Source organism: Sciurus vulgaris (assembly GCF_902686455.1).
Source record: "Sciurus vulgaris genome assembly, chromosome: 6".
In the NCBI taxonomy this organism is placed as follows: domain Eukaryota; kingdom Metazoa; phylum Chordata; class Mammalia; order Rodentia; family Sciuridae; genus Sciurus; species Sciurus vulgaris.
In genome coordinates, this window is record NC_136466.1 from 91,610,800 (window position 1) to 91,629,662 (window position 18,863).

General features: G+C 36.2%; 1 protein-coding gene and 1 pseudogene across 2 annotated transcripts in view; one reads left to right on the top strand and one right to left on the bottom strand.

Moving 5' to 3' along the window:
- Window positions 1-18,863, top strand: part of MCTP1 (multiple C2 and transmembrane domain containing 1) — a 564,948-nt gene that overhangs the window by 238,901 nt on the left and 307,184 nt on the right. The window contains 1 exon segment of the mRNA XM_079146016.1: window positions 13,825-13,939. Within this exon segment, the coding sequence (XP_079002142.1) occupies window positions 13,825-13,939 (115 nt within the window).
- On the bottom strand, window positions 5,345-6,884 carry LOC306663450 (activator of basal transcription 1-like; annotated as a pseudogene). Its single transcript has 2 exons — window positions 6,794-6,884; window positions 5,345-6,001 (listed from the first exon to the last, which is right to left on the bottom strand). The product of its transcript is annotated as an activator of basal transcription 1-like (transcript).

Genomic DNA, 18,863 nt, shown 5'->3' on the forward strand with positions numbered 1-18,863 from the left:
AGAACAAAAGAAATACTTCATCAAAAAATTTGTTGAGGGCTCACCTACCTACTCTATTCCAGAATCCTGACGTGACAATTTTTTGCAAAGTAGAAATTGCTACTCAAATATGAATAGCTGGTTTTCAGTCTGAGCAGCCATTTCCCAGTCTGCTGCTTCCTTACAGGGGCTATTGGCTACTTTTTTTTTTTTTTTAAATGACAGTAGAGCATATTTTGAAATATTTTATATACATAGAATAAGCATAAGTTGTTCCACTTAGGACCCCATTATTATGGTTGTAACATGATGTGGAGTTACATTGGTCATGTATTCATATAAGCAGATAGGAAAGATATGTCCAATTCATTCTACTGTCTTTTCTATTCCCAACCCTCCTCCCTTCCCTTCATTCCCCTTTGTCTGGTCCAATGAACTTCTAATCTTCCCCTCCCTTGTTGTGGATTAGCATCCATATAGCATCTGTATGCAGTTTTGCATGCAATTTTTTACCTAACTGTTTTTTAACCCTAAGCATTTGCCCATGTCAATAAAAATGTTCCATATGAATCACATTAGTATTTTTAGAAATACCAAAATATTGCTTTAGTTCTTGGGTTTTCCTGGAGTTAATTTTAAAAGAAACCATAAGGTTCTAAAACAGAAACACTGATAAAAAGCACTTTGTAATTCACTGAATAAAGGGGGTACACTATAGTTTTCCCCCCAAAAGTAGAGGTATGCAATTAAGTCTAAGTAGAGGTATACAATTAAGTCAGGTTACTTTGTTGAGTCTTCATAAAAGCTGATGGGTTCAGGATATCTATGTTGACAGTTTTCTAGCTGTGAATGGATAGAGGTGCATGTGTTTTTCCAGCAAAATCCAAAATGTTTAGCATCAAGTAAAATATCTGCTACATGGGTTTCTCTCTCTGAGATTGTTATAATCTCAACAATTTAAATCCTCCAAAACTAAATATTTCAAATATGTATTGCCCAAATACAAATAACAGAACTGGTCTTGATTGATTCAAACATTTATTATCAGAAGTATACGTGGCAAGCCAGGTAACGTCAATCACTAAGTTAGTACAGGATGCCTATTTTTTGACAAGTCTATATCTTTCAGAGTTTTATTTGCTGTTTACTCTGCTTTTTAGTGAAATTTGGTTTTCTTTAAGGAAGAACAAATATTTGGGGACTTATCAAAGGACATAAAGGTCAGAAGAGTTAATTCAAATAAAATCTAACTTGCTCTCATGTCTGACAAATATTATTTTGATGAAATAGTAAGGGTAACAATCGTTAAGTAATATAGGAATTCAAAAGTCCCCAGACTTAACCCAAGCAAGATCTGCTAGCTTGCTTCTAATTTCTGATTGACCAATAATAAACACTACCAGCACATATGCAGAATACATATTATAATTTGCAAAAAGCAGGAAGGACCTATTCTGTAAATAAGCTCTTTGCTAAGCACTTTCAATTGCATTATTTCTTTCACTTTTCACAACTCTATTTTTAAAGAGAAAAACAAGGACCTTAGAGCTCAAAAATCTCCCTCTGCCTTACAGCAGTTTAACAGTATAACTAGGCCTTATATCCAGGTCTTTGTCCTTGATGTCTGTAATATTTCCTTTATCTTATAATAACTCTTCTCATCACCTGCCCCTGAAGAGATACTTACATCTAAATAATTTCTTATGTTTACTAAGCACATTGACACGTTTTATCTCATAATTAAAATGGTCCTTTGTGAGGCCTCCACTACTCCATCTTTAAGATCAGAAACAACGGTGCAGAGAGGATGGTACTGGGGTAAAATTCAATAGTTGCTATTATGCCTGTTCTCTCATCATGGGATTTGTGTCTTGCACCACAAAACCTGAGTTTTTGGTCTGATTTCAAAAGGGAGCGTACCATGTACATAAGAATTGAGAAAAGAGAATTTTGCTTGCTTTGACTCAGGTTATTTTATAAATTGTACACGTGGGTGGAAAGGTTATCGTAAAGTGATGCTGCATGGAACAATCAATTTAGCAGACCAGCCACGGGTGAGTAATCAGGGTTGTGGGAGTCCCAGGAAAGACATTCCGAGAGCACTGAATTTTGTGCTTTTTCCAGCAGCAGTAAATGCTGTCATTTGTTGGTCCTGAGTATTTACAAGCTCATCTTGTTTGGTATAGAATATTGTAAAATCAACCCAGAATTAAATCCAGGGTTGTACTTCCATTCTAAAACAAACAATAGTAAGCTTTGATATGACTAGAACCATATCCATTATTTGAATGTTTCTGCTTAATTGAAGGATAATGTATTTTTTATGTTTTTATTAGTGCATTATAGTTTTATATTATTGTGGGGTTAATTTTGACATATTCATAAATACATATAACATAATTTGCTGAAATTCAAACCCCAGTGCTATCCTCTCCTCCTGGTTCCTATGAAGACTAAGACTAAGCAACATGCATCCCATTTTACCTGGGAAAGTTTTGTTTATACCTGTTTATTCCATGCACTTGTTAACAACTTTGAATTGAAGGTTTTGAGCTTATCACTTCTCTTGAAACTTTCAGGGCTGTTAGAAAGAGGCTCTTTCCCCATACCCTATATCCTTCATAATATTCTATCACAACAGTCACTTGGTCTGCAGGGCCTAGTTATTAGTAAGGCCCTTCATTTCCAGGTAATTAAGTACATACTCTGATAATTCATGACATTTCTTATGTCCCAGCCTCTAGTATTATTGGATAATCCAGATGTCTACCTCCCTGAAGATTTATTGCCTGCATCTATTCCTATTACCTGTCATCGATCTGAGGAGGGTTCTGATTTACAGAATACAGAATCCCCTCCAGATAATTTAAACAGAAAGACAAGTCAAGAGAACTGCTGTTGGATACTAAAGAGGTCTGGAAAAATACCAACCACATTATTCCTTTGCTACTTCTGCCTAGTGTGTAACACTTATGATACCAGGGACTAGATACCAAAATTTGCCATAGCTTCCCTAGAAGAACCAAACAGTCTCTATCCCAAGTTTGTCAGGCTGCCAAAGTGCTCACTTCTATCTCCAAGCATCATGTAACTAAAGATCCCAAGCACAATCCTAGCTACCAAGAGAACTGAGAAATGTAGTTCTCAGTTTTCCAGCCTCTTTATCACATAGAAACTGAAGCTCGATGGGGTTTGGAATACACATTGAAGGAGCAAACCTATATTTTCTGCAACATGCTCAAAACTAGAATGCTAGGAAACAAGATTAGAGACAGATCCACTCAAGAACTAAAGAAGAGCAATTAATTCCAGAGAGCACCTGGTGTTTCCTCTAGTTTATCTCTTAAGTCTCTAAATGTTTATGATACATCATTTGGAATCCAGAAATCTACACTAGAAAACCAGAAAGAAAGATAAAAGAGAGAAAGAGAGAAAAGAGAGGTTAGTTTTGATTTGAATAATATGAAAAACTTATTTAGAGAGGTAGTGCTATAGCTTGGATTTGGTTTGTTCCCTACAAATGTTGAAATTTAGTTACCAATTTAGTGGAGTTGGGAAGTATGCTCTTTAATAGGGATCAATGCTTCCACTGTAGGAGTGAATTCTCATTCTCTTGGGATTAGAATGGTTACTGAGATAGTATGTTATTGCAAAGCAAGTTGATTCTCACCCAAAGTCAAGCAGATGCCAGTATCTTCCCAGCCTCCAAAACTGAGCCAAAATAAACCTCTTTTCTTTTTAAGTAACCCAGACTAAGATAGGTAGCATTTACATATACAAAAGGGGCTGTTCTTATTTCTGTGTTCTAGCACCACTAATCAAAGGCATCTAGCATTTAAAATTCTGATTGGGTAATGTCTGAGATCATAAACCACATTAAATAAAAAGCAAGGGATATGGAGAGCTTAGGCATGAAAGGCTCTTAGATGCCCAGGTGTCCTCCTCACCCAAGTATTTACTGCCTGGGATTCCTCTAGACAGTCATTCCCTTGCCTTACTGTTCCTTTTCTAATCGACCTCTGAAATGCAAAGACTGATGAGACAAGTTAAAACATTAAACTTTGTTCAGTTATGAACATTTCAGTTCATTTAGAAATATGTACTGATCATCTACTCTTTGCCAGTAACTTTGCTGAGTGCCAGGAATATGTCAGGGCTACATCTGTGAAAACAATAGGCCTGGCCTCTTCCTTCATAGATCTCACAGTTTAGCAAGAACGTATATAAAGAATAACTGCACAGGTCATTAACCCCTTATATTTGTTTTCTGTATATAGACTTTAGTTTATTCTGACACCCAAGTTTTCAGTTCATTTTGATGGCTCACCTGATTCTTAAGCAATCAGGGCTGCTCTGCATGTGTTTGTGAATCCCTCACAGACCCAGCACACATAAGTACACTTAAGTTATCTTTGTTCACAACTTTCCTCCAAGCTTCTACCCTTTACATTGGTTTGCCCTAATACCATCCATGAAGAAGTTTGAAGGGTAGGAGTACTCCAGACTCCTTCAGACTTCTGCTCTGCTTTTTTTCCCAGTTCACCTCCAGGAATGACCTAGGGATACTTGGTGAAGACTGACGCCCTACTGTCTGTGATCATGAATGGGTTCCACACTCACAGCACATGGCCCCCACTCTCTCCCTTACATGCTTCTACCATGTAACACCAAGTAACCATGTAACATCTCTTAACACCAAGGTCATTATCACCCATTGTCACTGTTTCTCACAGTATGATTTAATAAATATACATAATAAATGTTCTGGGCTAAGAAATTAAGTAGAAAAAACAGGATCTAGGTTGAACAGTGGCTCTGAGACAAGGAGATGGAGTAAAGGTCAATCAAGATGAAAGTTGAAACTTAGCAAATGACTCTCACCCCTAAAACTAAAAAATCATTTTTTTCTATAAATACATTTGGAAGGAGGTTCCCAATTCAGTTCCACACCAGTAACTCTTGCATCTATTTTTCTAACTAAAAATGATGTTGCTCCCTTATCTGTACTCAGTAAACAGAACAAGACTGCCTGAACCGGCTGTTTCCGCTTTAGCTGCAAATAAAGGCCATTCCTGGGCCAAGAATGTTTAGTTTAGGGACCCAACTAAACAAGATGCAGGCAACCAAACCAAACAACACTAACCAGGCACCTGTAGTAGTCATAATCAAGCTAGTATAAATAAGGTTCCTGAGCCAAGCACTTAAACAGGAGTTGGGCAAAAGAGGTGGGAAGGCCCACAAAACTTCCAAGTCTTACCAGAGACTCCTGCTCTAGAAACTGGCTGAAAATATTTGCCTGGGTGTCATGTATCATTCCAGCTTGAGTTAGACAGGAAACAGAGCAGCAATAGGAGGTGAAAGGGGCCTCCCTACTCTTCAGGAGGCCCTGGCCAGAGAAGGTTCCTCTGTACTCTCCTAGGGTGGGGGAGGAAGGACGCTCCAAAGATTCTGGCCAGGAGCCCTTGTTTGCAGCCGGCCTGATCCTGGACTGTAACCAGGTGAGCTGGTTCACGCCCTCCTGGCCCAGCTGCTTTCCTGGTTCTCAGCTCTGGTTCCCTGGCTCCTTGCCCAGAGCTGTCCGGGCGGGTAGGGTCCTCATCAGCGGCAAGAAAGTGCTGTCCCTGCTCTACATTTCGAAGATAGAAGTTGGTCTCTCGCTTGGCCTGTGTAACCTCTGCTCTCAGGCGCTGGCATTGCACCTGGTGCTCAAAGGCAAGTGCTCACTGAGGTGGGACCAAGTAAAACGGTGCAAACACTTGAGGTTCCACAGGTCATAACGGAAGGGGCTGCGCCTGCGGGCCCTCATGGGAGTGTTGTGCAGCCTACCTGCTACCCGCTTGGCCACCTGCATGTCGCAGGGACTCCACCCAGCTCTCCCTGTAGTCCTTGCTGTACTTGGATCACTTTTTTCCTCCGGAGACTGCTGCTGCCTTCTTCTTACCTCTAAGGAACCTGTCCTCCTCCTAGAAGAAAACAACCCTGGCCTCACAGTAGGTGCTGAACAGGTCGCAGATGTGCGGGACTGAAGCAAGGCAGGATGTGGACCAGGTGCATGAAGCCACCACCACCTGCTTCTTGGGGCAAGCAGCTTCTTGGGTTTTCCTGCCCCTCTTCTACCTCTGTTTTCTGGTTTAGCCCTTCCAACAGCCCTCGTTACGTAGTTACTTCTGTGTTCTCAACCCCCATGCTGACTAACTCCTTGTAATTATGATAAATGCTGTAAAGGACCTGTTTCCCTGACTTCAAAAGCAAAACACCAGTGCAAACAAGTTGGAAATGTCATTCAAGATATTTGAAATGACAACTGTGTTTCAGAGCTAGCACTCGAGACACATCTTTTCTAATACATACTTACGTTTGGACACTTAATAAACATTTTGGGAAAAAAAAGAGACTCTATGTAATACACACACAAAACACAGACACACACACACACACACACACACACACACACACACACACACACACACACACACACATATATATATCTCTAGCATCTCTCCATAGCCAGTTTGCTGATGTTCTTCTTGGAACCACTGTGGTGAGCCTGAAGGGAGGTTTCTCTCCAGACCCACCTAAGTTCTTGATATCCTTCTTTTGCAGGGTTGGGGCACTCTTGGATTATGACACCTCGGTGGCCTAGAATTTGTCCTTCTCCCATTTCTCTACTATTAGTATTCTCATTCTCTTGAAGCTCAGCTCAAATTTCTGTATGACTCATTCCTCCATTTCCTACAGCTGCCACATCTTGTCAGTTGGCAAATTCAGTTGATTGAATATCCTTAGTATCTTTTGAACCCATCTTTTCTCTTACTGCTGGTCAGATCCTGTTCTTGTGACTTAAACAGAACTGTTACAAAATCTTGTAAATAATTTCTATGCTCACAGGATTTCTCTACTCTCATCTATCCTACAGGGAAAAAAAAAAAAAAAAAAAAAAAAAAAGCCAGGTTTTCTTCATGTCTGAAATCTGAGCATTTAGCCCAGAGCATGAAACATGAAGGACAGAAAAAATATGCTTGTCAGGAGGCCAGCTTTCACTGTTTCTCTCTTCAAAGGCATGTAGTTTCCTGTTGCCCACAGGCTAAAACTCTCCTCAGCCTGGTGTCACTGCACATTAGTCTTCTACCATATTTCCATGGGATCCAGTGATGCACTTTCTGGAAACTACTCAACTCAGGTTGATTTTTCCTGATGGTCCCTTGTTGTAAATCTTATCTTGTCAAAATCCTACCCCTATTTTCAAACCTTACTCCAGTGTCATCTCTAGGAGACCTCAGATTCTTCTCCCATAATAACTGATCTGTCTTTCCTGCTCTTCAAATGATTTAATTCCTCCATTATCTTGCTGTCTATCTTTTATCATAGTTCCACAACAGAAAGACTTCATTTTGTCAAAATTGATCAATTGGTTACAGCTACCTAGAGTGCTGTATAGAGAAGGATTCTAAGGGTATATTTGAGTTCCTCCAGGAAGAAGCTGCTAACACAGATTCTATATCAAACACAGGCTCAGGAAAAGAGAGAACAAACTGCCCAGCTTTGTTACAGATCCTCCTGTAGGTTCTACTGAGCTAGATCATGTGTCAGTGAAGACATCTGTCTTTGTAGCCTTTACCAACTTGTGTTCAATTTGATCCTTACTCTATCCCCTGATTTTAAAATCTAAAACAGTAAATAATGACATTTTAAATAGAATGTGGCAATGGAAAAGAAAGATACTAAATGTTAAGGAAATAGTCCTCAAAGACTGGGTGGGAAGGCATAGAAAATGAGAGGGTGAGGGCAGCCCTGATGGAGAGAAAGTGCTGAAGGAGCAAGAAGTGCAAGTCCTATTCCATTAAGGAAAATGGTTCAAAGTATGTGAAAGAGAAAAGTCAAAGACTGGTTGGAAAAATTGGTTTGAGGCATATAACGGGGTCTGTGAATTCTTCAGTGAGAAGTAGACTCAAATATACTGGGGTACAATAGATGGGTTTTTTAAAAAAAATTTTTAGATGTTGACAGACCTTTATTTTACTCTTTTATTTATATGTGGTGCTGAGACTTGAGCCCAGTGCCTCACACATGCCAGGCAAATGCTCTACCAGTGAGCCACAACCCCAGCCCAATAGATGGTTTTGAACATAATCAGGACTGTGCATCAGAGCAAAGTGACTCACAACTCCAAGTAAAGTTTACTTCAGAAATATGAAGATGATTTCAATGTCAGAAAAAGTTACGGACCAAAAGCTAGTCCCAAAATAAGGGAGGGAGGGTGGGAAGAAGGGAGAGCTAGAAAGAGAGAGGGAAAGGAAAAAGCAGGGGATTTCATCAAAATAGAAGAAAGATCAGTGGACTAGATGGAAGAGAATGAGGGAAGGGAGGAGGAATGAAATAGGGAAAGACAATGGAATGAACTTTCCTATGTTCATATATGAATATACCACAGTGAATCTCACCATTATGTACATCCATAAGACACTGCTTAAAAAAATAACTATGGGGAAATGGCAGAAAGATTAGTAAGGAGAGGGAGGAAGGCAGGAACAGAGGAAATACTATGGTTTGAATTAGAGCAAATTGTATTCCATGCTTTTATAATTATATCAAAATGAATCCTGTTTATAAATAACTAAAAAGAACTAATAAAGATAAAAAGGAACAGAAAAATCTACAAATCAAAAAATTCCATATGATCTTATGATCTTATCAATAGAAGCCCAAAACCTATTTGATAAAGTTCAAAAGTTACTTTTTAAAATCCCAAGTAAATTCGGAGTAGAAGAAAAAGCTTAAGCTTGGTAAGCATCATGTTAAATACTGAAATATTAAAAGACATTAACATCAAATGTCATTCAGAACACTTTACTTCTTTTATTTAAGCACTCTTTGAAGATAACCCAATAAGAAATAAGTAATTGAAGCATCAGATAATACAAGTCAAACTGGCATTATATTGCAGACAATGCAAAATGTGACTTGTCAGTATACAAAATAATATTTGTCCATTATATATGATCAGGCCATAATTATACTATTGTGTCTCAATCAAAATAGAAGTGGAAAAATTATTCCATTTACAATAAAAAATGAAACCCAAGGATAAAATTAGCAAGATAGGTCTAACACCTATGAAGAAAATAATACCATTTTATTAAAGGTCATAAAACAAGACCTGAGGAAATGGAAAGTTATATTTCCCTTTGAGGGGAATATTTCATATTATGAAACTGTAAGTCCTTTCCATTTTCATATAGAAATTCAATGCAGTTTAGATCAAAATCTTGGTCTTTTTCATTTGTTTCATTTTTGAAAAATAATAACTCACATGAATTGGATTCTTACTATGTGCCAGGCATTATTTTAATATGTTAATATTAAAATAATTGAGCATGTGTTAATGCTCAAAACCTCATGAGGAGGTAATATTGTTATCTACTGTTATATGGTCCTGTTATATAAGTAAGAAAACTGAAGTAAAAGATAGGTTAAATAATTGCCCAAGATCACACAAGTAGTAAGTGGCAAAATTGATACTCAACCAGGGGTGTTCTGGCCCAGCTAAACCAGAAAGAATACCAAAACAATAATCACCAGGCAACTTTTTAATAGTAAGAAATGTGGAGCTACATATCCTAACAGATAGTTAAATCTAAAGTTATTATAATTAAATGTTGTGGTATTAACACAAAAATAAATTAATAATAGGAATTTCAGGAGCATATCCAAATACATGTGAGAACTTAAACTGTATTGTAAATAAGTGGAAATGACTTTTTTAAAATATATTTTCTAGTTGTCAATGAATCTTTTATTTATTTACATACAGTGCTGAGGATCGAACCCAGGGCCTTACACATGCCAGTCTCATGCTCTACCACTGAGCCACAACCCCAGCCTGGAAATGGCTTTTTAATAGGTAGTGTTGCAACTGCTGACTCTCCAACTTACATTTAAAGAAATATTTAGGTTCCTGTTTTTCACAGTACATTTAAAATATATTTCAGATAATTTAGAGATAAATATAAAAATTAAAGTTGTAAAAATATAAGAAAATAATTATGTATTTTCATGAAGTAGTAAAAGATTTTTAGGCAATATAAGAAACACAGAAAGGGTCTGGGGATGTAGTTCAGTTGTAGAGCACTTGCCTAGCATGTATAAGGTCCTGTGTTTGATCCTCAGCACCATGAAAAGTAATGAAATAAAGGAAGGAAAGGAGGGAGGGAAGGAAAAGAAAATTGAAAATGAATGCAGAAGTTTTAAAAGAAAAAGTCTTTAACTGCTTAATAATTTCTATATGACCACATATACCTTGCATAAAGATCAAAGAAAGAAAGCTGCAAGGAAATATTTGCAATATTTTTGATAGAAACTGTTCCTACATGTCATTTTATAAAAGACAGCATAATAGAAAAGTGAGCAGAGGATATAAATGAGAATTTTGTAAAAGAGAAAATGAATATAGCCAATAAACATGTGTCCTGTGAAATTATGTCTTAACTGTCAAATTCTAAAATGGCAGGAGTGGACACTAATATAACTAAAATTATCTTTGAAAATTCCTTAGCCTCAGGTAATATATATTATACATTTTAAAGCATAAAACCAGGTCCTTTATAAATTATGTATTCTAAAGTTCATAAATCACTGAATAGTGTAATGAAGACTACAAAAGTTACAGATGTCTGAACATTCAAACTTTGTGTCTTGAAAGTACTTATTGAAACTCTAGAAGAGAATGTGGGGTGAGAAGAAAATCACGTTTTTCCTGCAGATTGTATTCCATTTTTTAAAGAAGTACTAAGTCTAAGATTAATATTCATTAATATATTTGTTTTTCCAGAAACAATATATATAAAAGAACCTAATGAACTCCTTAGAACACAATTTGCATGTCAACAAATGTCCAGGAATCTGAATTTAAATCTTGATTATGAATTAGACTCACATATGTACAGAATATTCTTTGAGAAGTTGTTTAGAAGCCCTTGGTTGGCTTCCTCTTTCCAGATGGATGTCTTCTGCATGGCCCATAAACAGTTGCCACTCTTTTATCCTTTACCCTGGTTTCAAGTCACCTGATTATAGCTCTGAAAATACATTTTAAAGGCATATAATGTGTTCTGTCCACAAAACTTGAAAAAGAATAATTAGTAACAACATATGCTGATTAGGGTATAGTAAATAGGTACTCTTATACACTTTTGAAAGGAGTGCACACTATTTAAACTTTTTGGAAAAAAGTATTCAATAAGTGAAATAAGAATGCTAGTCCTTTTAGTGGCAAACACACCAACACAACTGTTCATCAATAGGGAAATGGAGAAACTATGGTATTACCACACGGGAAGATAATAGGCCTAAAACAAAAAGTGGTTACCAGGGCTAGCAGGTAAGAGAAAAGGGAAAATGTTGGTCAAAGGATGCAAACTTTCAGTATAAGATAAATAATTCAGGGAACCCAGTATATAGAATGATGACTGTACAACATGGTAACAATACTGAATTGTATACTTGAAATTTGTTTAATGTTAACCCTGCAAAATAAAACAAAACAAAAATAAATAATTAGATGAGGTTAAGAAATTAACTAACTTAACTATTGCAATCATTTCACAAAATACAAGTATATAGCATCATCACATGGTATACCATATAGTCACACAATTTTGTTAGTTATGTCTCATTAAAGTTGGAAAATTTGAGAAAGATAGAGATTGATCAAAAAATGCCCATGATATTTTCTTAAATAAATCATTAAAATGGACAAAGTAATATAATATTAGTTTTGTTAAAAATGAAAACTGAAACCTAACCACAAAACATATGCAAAAACTTATGTGTTATGGTTTAGATATGAGGAATCACCCCAAAACTCATTGTGAGATATGTTTGGATATGAGGTTTCGCCCCATAACTCATTTTCTTGCATTGTAAGACAATGCAAGAAAGTTTAGAGGTGAAATGATTATGTAGGAGCCTTAACTTAAGCAGTACATTAATCCCCTGATAGGGATTAACTGGGTGGCAACTGTAGGTAGGTAGGGTACAGAGAGAAGAGGTGAGTCTTGGGGAGCATGCTTTGGGGTTTATATTTGTTCCTGGTGAGTGGAACACACTCTCTCTCTCTCTCTCTCTCTCTCTCTCTCTCTCTCTCTCTCTCTCTCTCTCTCTCTCTCTCTCTCTGCTTCTTGGTGGCCATGTCCTGGCCTGCTTTCCTCTTCTGCCATGATATTCTGCCTTACCTTGGGCCCAAAGCAATGAAGCTGGCCATCTGTGGACTGAGATCTCTGAAACTAGAAGCACCAAGTAAACTTTTCTTTCTGTGAAATTGTTTCTCAGGTCTTTTGGTCACAGTGGAAAAACAGCCGACTAAAACAAAAGCATGTGTATATGTTTCTAAAGAACTTTCAGAAGTAAGAAAGAATATATCACAAATTGTAATAATTGTAACCACAGGACTACAGAGCAATTGAATTGAAATTTACTTTTTATTTCTTTGTTGTTTGAAGGCAAGAGCCAAACTAGTGGTAATAAGAATTAACAGAAAAAGGCAGTTGTGAATTATAACACAGAAATGAGGTGGATGGTACTTGGCAACTATTTAGATGTGAGTGGGAGGCAAATGAAGAAGTCAAAGATGGCTCAGCAATTTCTAGCTGGAGTGACTGGGGCAATACCATTTATAGAAGCAAGGATATTGCGAGGAGCAGAATGATTCTTTGCTGTTACCAGAGGAGAGATGATGACTCCAGGATATCAATCAAAATTGTGCCACTTCTCATTTTAAATAACTGTTCCAAAAGGAAAGCTTCTTAGCTTGGTCTTGAAATTTCAGGAAAATGTAGTGCTTCACTTGAAGGGTGAATTTACCTTAAGTGAATTACATCTCAATAAAAATATTAAAAATACTGTTTTATAGTTGCATTTCATGTGAATTAGAGAACTAAAAGAGCCAGACTATTATCTATGCATATTTTAAAAGAACATTTGTTTTTTTAAAACAGAAATTTAAAATAAAATTTAAAATAATCTCAAACATGGGAAGAAAAATAACTTTCCTACTATATACAAAATGAAAGAGATATAAGATTTGTCCTTTAAAATTTTTACTGAATGTTTTTGTGTTGTTTTCTTATAGTTATTCCTTTTGCAAATGTGTTTGTAACTCAGTGACTTATTGAGTATGTTGTTGCAAAAAATATTCTATAGAGGCAGCTTTGCAAAGGTTTTTAGATCTAGAAAAAACTTGTGCACTTGAATTCCATAGAAAGCAGCATTAGATATTCAGCCCCATTGAGAATTTGTTTCTTGCAAATGCTGTCAAAATGCTAGGAGAATTTATTTCCATACAATTATATCATATTTTATGTTGGAGCTGAAATAGAGGTGTGTAATCCATCAGTGTGAGGATATTTTGCATAGGTAAATGAGTCAACAAAGTCACCTGAATAAATCATTTTAATTTTAATTTTCAGTTATATGGAAATCAACTTTCACACATCTTTATCCTCCATCATTTATTGTATTTTTACTTTTGGAGACTATTCCTATGTTAATTGTTCTTAGATGAATTATGTAGAGTCTTCTGTAGAAAATGTTTTTCATATTGTATTTGTTATCCTTATACTGAGTTAAAATGGAACATTTCTAAAACTGCCATGTTTTTATTTTGAGTCTAAAGAACTTCATGAATTTCAATACCATCAGAGAACTGGGTGATTATGATACTGTGTGAAATCACAAGTTGATTTTTTTTATTGAATTCTTACAATTTGGTTTAAGCTATATATAGTCTCCCATTAAGAAAAAAGAACAAAGATAATAAATTTAATATTTTGTGTATTTCTTGTTTTCCAGAAAATAAACACTGTTGGAACTAGTAATGCAGATGTCCCTTTGGCTGATCCCGGAATGTACCAGTTGGACATTACATTAAGAAGGGGTCAAAGTTTAGCTGCCCGAGATCGAGGAGGTATGAACATAAGAACAATATTACCTAAAGGCTTGTTCTGTGTTTTTGTGAGAAATATTGCTTCCCTTATGATTGCTTAAGTTTGAAAAAAAAAACTGTAATATTATAATTTTTAGAAGTTTGGATTTAAAGACACAGTTTGATATATTACCTCACTCCTTTGACCATTGAGAAAGGTTTTGATGCAGGTTCCAAACTGTGACTTACCCGACCCAGATGGCAATTTCCTCATCACACTGCTAACAAGTCAGATCTACTTGTCTATGACTAATGGCACAGTTGGTTACATAGGTGAGGTGTCTATTTGAAGCTATATTAGAAATTACTTTTTAGTAGACCCAGTTAAATCTACTGAAATTGTAAAATCCAGGACTAGTCTCTCACCAAAACTTTAGAGCTTCCCATCAAGTAACTATCTAAGACTTAGTTGGGCCTGGCAATAGAATTAAACAGGACTTGGTGGATTAAACAGTTTTTTTTGTTTTTGTTGTTGTTGTTGTTGTTGTTTTTTGGGGGGGTTGTAGACCATGATGAGGCAGAAAGCAAGGTGAATACTCCTTGGTTCCCTTGTAAGGGCAATGTCCTGATGAACTAGGCTGGAGCACCTGAGGGATTCCTAAACCCAGACTGGAGGCAGGCTCAGGGATAAATTCCCAAATAGATTGTGAAGCATAAATTTTAATTACCAGGCATGCAGGAGGTAGAGACCTGGAGGTCCCTGAGAGCTTCCAGTCTCACAGGAAGCTGTTTGGGTGAAACTCCTCCTAGAAGGAGGGAGGAATGTCCCTAAACCTATGCTATTTTGTTGTTGGAGAGGCCCATTCTGTGATCCAGAATGTTTCTCTTTTTATACTTAGGGACTAGAAGGAACCAGATTAAGATTGTAGTCTAGCCGGGCACAGTGGCACACACCTTTAATCCCAGCAGCTCAGGAGGCTGAGACAGGAGGTTTGAAAGTTCAAAGCCAGCCTCAGCAACTTAGTGAGGCCTCAAGAAATTTGGCGAGACAGACCCGCTTCAAAGTAAAATATAAAAAGGGCTGAGGCTGGAGCTCAGTGGTCAAGTGCCCCTGCGTACCCTGGTACCAAAAAAAACCTGGTACCAAAAAAGTAAAAAGACTATAGTCTAAAATTTGTCTTCCCTAAAATTTGTCTTATTATATAAAATAATTTTATATAAAATTATATAAAATAATTTTATATAATAGTGGATTTTTGTGATTAGAAACTATAATAGTTTTAATCTTAAGTAAAAATTAGTAGAACAGTTTCTCAAGTATTGCTTTTGTCATACTAATAATAGAAAATTGCATTATAACAAAATACAAGCAATATTGAACAAGTACAAACAATTTAATCATTTTTAGTATAAGAACATTTTTAATGAATGATGATTGAAAATGTTAGAATGTAAATAGTTGGGGAAGATTTCAATACTAAACATCTGGTCTGATAGGTGAGGAGAAATGTTTATTGCACTGAACTATTACAAATAAGTTTTGATTAGATTACCAAAAGAAAATAATGCTATTAGTACAGCGATAACATTTCATATAACATTTTTCAGTTTTCAAGGTGCTCTCAATTATATTATTTGATCTCACACAAAATTAAGCCAGGAAACTGGAGATCAAAATTTTCCTAGATATGCCTTCCATAATTTAAAATATGTAGGTTTATAAAAAATAAATTGTTTATAATTATAAAAATTTAAAAACAATCTATTAATGGGAGCATGGTTTAATAAACTGGTACATTCACATGAGCATGGAACTGTGAAAGAGAATAAGGTAAAATCTCTAGGAATTGATATGGAAAATTGTACAAGATATATTAAGTTTACTTAAGGAGAGTTCAAAAGAATATCAACATATGCAACATTTCATGTAAAAAAAAGGATGCAAGAAATTTTGCATTTTTTGCTCACTTGTACAAAAAGAAGAACAGGAAGAAAGTCAGAAATGGATGAAATTGATAACATGCCGAATGTAGGTAAGATCAGGTGACAAGAATGGGGGATGGGAATAAGGTAAAAGGATGAGGAAGGAGTAATATTTCCCTAAGTAAACCATGGTTTTTATACTTTCTAACTGTGACAATATTTAGCACCTTAAAATAATGACTAGATTGGTTAGTTAAAGTCAAGAAGGATATGGGAGGAACTCAAAAAGAAATATAAGGATAACTACACCTCTGGGAGTTATTAAATAAACAACTAATCTAAGAAACTATGTAAAACAGTATTGGGTTATATGCTGTAAAACTTAAAAAGAACTAAGCATAAATACTGTATACTGGAGCATGATTATCAATTTTGAGACTAATGTGTTATGCTGGGAGCTAGCAAATAAGTAAATATATTGTAGGTAATGAGGGCCAGGTATTGAGAAACCATGGAGAAAGAAGTTACAAATATGCAGGAAAGGAGAAGGCTAATAAAGAGGAATGAAATGTCATTTGCAGGAAAATGGATGGAACTTGAGAGTGTTATATTAAGTGAAATAAACAAAACTCAAAAAGTCAAGACTTGTATGATTTCTTTAATATGTGGATGCTAGAGAGAAAAAGCAGAGGGAAAAGGTTGGGAGGTGATAAGGATCTCATGAAAATGGAAGTAGAGGAAAGGAATCTGGAGGAGGGAGGATGGAAAGGAAGGGGGGGGTACTGGGGAATGATATTGACCAAATTATGTTATAGTGTGTGCATATATGAATATGTAACAATGAATCCTACTGTTATGTATAATTATACTGCATCAATAAAAATATGGGGAAAAAAGGGAAAAGGGTAAGGCTAGAATGATCCCTGTGGTATTAGGTACTGATGTGAACTAATGGTTTCATGTGTGTTCAAATAGATATAAATACAAGTGAATAAAGGTGCACGTGTGTGTGTGTGTGTGCGCGTGTGTGTGAGCGTGTGTGCGCGTGCGTTTCCTACATCTATTTGCTGAAAGGGCCTAGAAGCTAGAGCAACACACCTAGGGCCCAGGTATTTGTTTCTAACTACAATTTCCCTAGCACAGTAATCAGGGCTCCTAGAGAAATGGTTGATTTCAGACCTGGTATAGGAAAAGTACAAGATGAGCCTGGAGCATTCTGCATTGCCAGGAACTAAGGAAGTACTCTAAAGTTGATGGCAGAAGGCCAAAATTGCATACGGCCAACTTAAAGAAACTCCTAAAGTCCCAAACTGGGACAATTTCAGCAATAAAATAAATAATGGCACTAATGTAGTATAACACATGAAACATAATAAATACCTATGATTTCATACTGATAAATAAATGATTGAATAAAAGAATAGGTGAGAGAGAGGATACAGCTTTTCCTTATGGTAGCATTCCAGTGCACAAGTGGAGAAGGGAAGATGGAAATAGAAATCACTTTTTAAAAATACTAAATCACAATTGTTGTAGGCAAAAAATCTTCAAGGGATGCTAAAATTACATGTGCAAAATTATGATGTGAAACAGAATATTTGCAATATTGCAAAGTATTTGTCTGCAAGATATGAATGACTTACAGAGGGAAAAATAATAACTCTACTCTAGGTAAATGTGGAAAACACCACCTTAGCCAAGTGATCAAAGATGATAGAAGTGGTGAGACATGCAGACAGCTTGTAGCTCCTGATAAGGTATACCAAGAACCAACTATCACTCTGACATTCTTGTCAAAATGCAAAAGCTCAACATAAACATAAGAAAATATCAGGCAAACTCTCTCATCATAGGACACAATTTATCTGAACCAAGTCATCCCTGTCTTTTAGACAGTGTGTGCAGAATTTTGTTTCAACATTCCCTGTGTCTCCACAATTTTGGGTCTCAATGTACATATTTCACTGTCTTTATTATAGTAGTAAATTATTCTTTATCAATATCTCTGACAAAAATACGAAACAAGTTTCAGGAAACTGGAAGGGGCATGTATTTAAGAAAAATGGGAGAGGGGGGAAAAAGAACAAAAAGAAAGAAAATGGGAGAGAAAATATTGCTTTGCAAGAATGAGGACTACAACAGAAGGTTAAAAAGTTAACTCTAATTCAGTTTCATCAGCTTATCTTACTTTTGCTTTTGTGAAATTTTAATTGGGTCAAGGTAATAAGAGATATTTAAGTGGAGGAAGCCACCTGAATTACTTATGGGCTTGAGTAAACATCTTTGACCCACAGAATATATTAAACATTTGACTAGACAGATAATATTGGGTCATTTTAGATTTGTGAATTTATATAGATATAACTGGTAGGATTATTAGGAGGAAATGGATACTTTAAGTTAGAAGAAAGCATGGAAGTCATGTGGGAACATGATTTTGAGGGCTTGAATTGGGATTATGTGTGTGCAAATGGAGAAGGAAAGGAATGTATGAGAGAAGGTTCAAAGGAATGTCCAGTGGGACTTGGCATCATTTGGAAGATGAGGTCTAAACAAACAAACAACAAAACATTTGGAAGTTTTAAAATTGATGGTGTCTGAGAGGTATGTGCAGGTTGATAAATGATGTATATAGACACTTGCAAAACCATTAGAATTAGTATATACTACACTCTTCACTCTTCATTTTTTCCATTGATATTCCTTTCTTTTGTCTTTTTTTTTTTTTTTTTTTTTTTTTGGTACCGGGGATCAAACTCAGGGGTACCACTGACCCACATCCCCAGCCCTATTTTATATTTTCTTTAGAGACAGGGTCTCACTGAGTTGCTTAGCGCTTTGCTTTTACTGAGGCTGGCTTTGAGCTTTTGATCCTCCTGTCTTAGCCTCCCGAGATGCTGGGATTACAGGCATGTGCTACCATGCCCCGAGATGTTCCTTTATTATAGGAAGGGTTCCCTTCCCATTTCCTTCCTGAGCCCTGACAATACTCCTTTTTGGAGTCTAAAGAGTCTGTTTATGATCATCCAACAGGATTCCACAA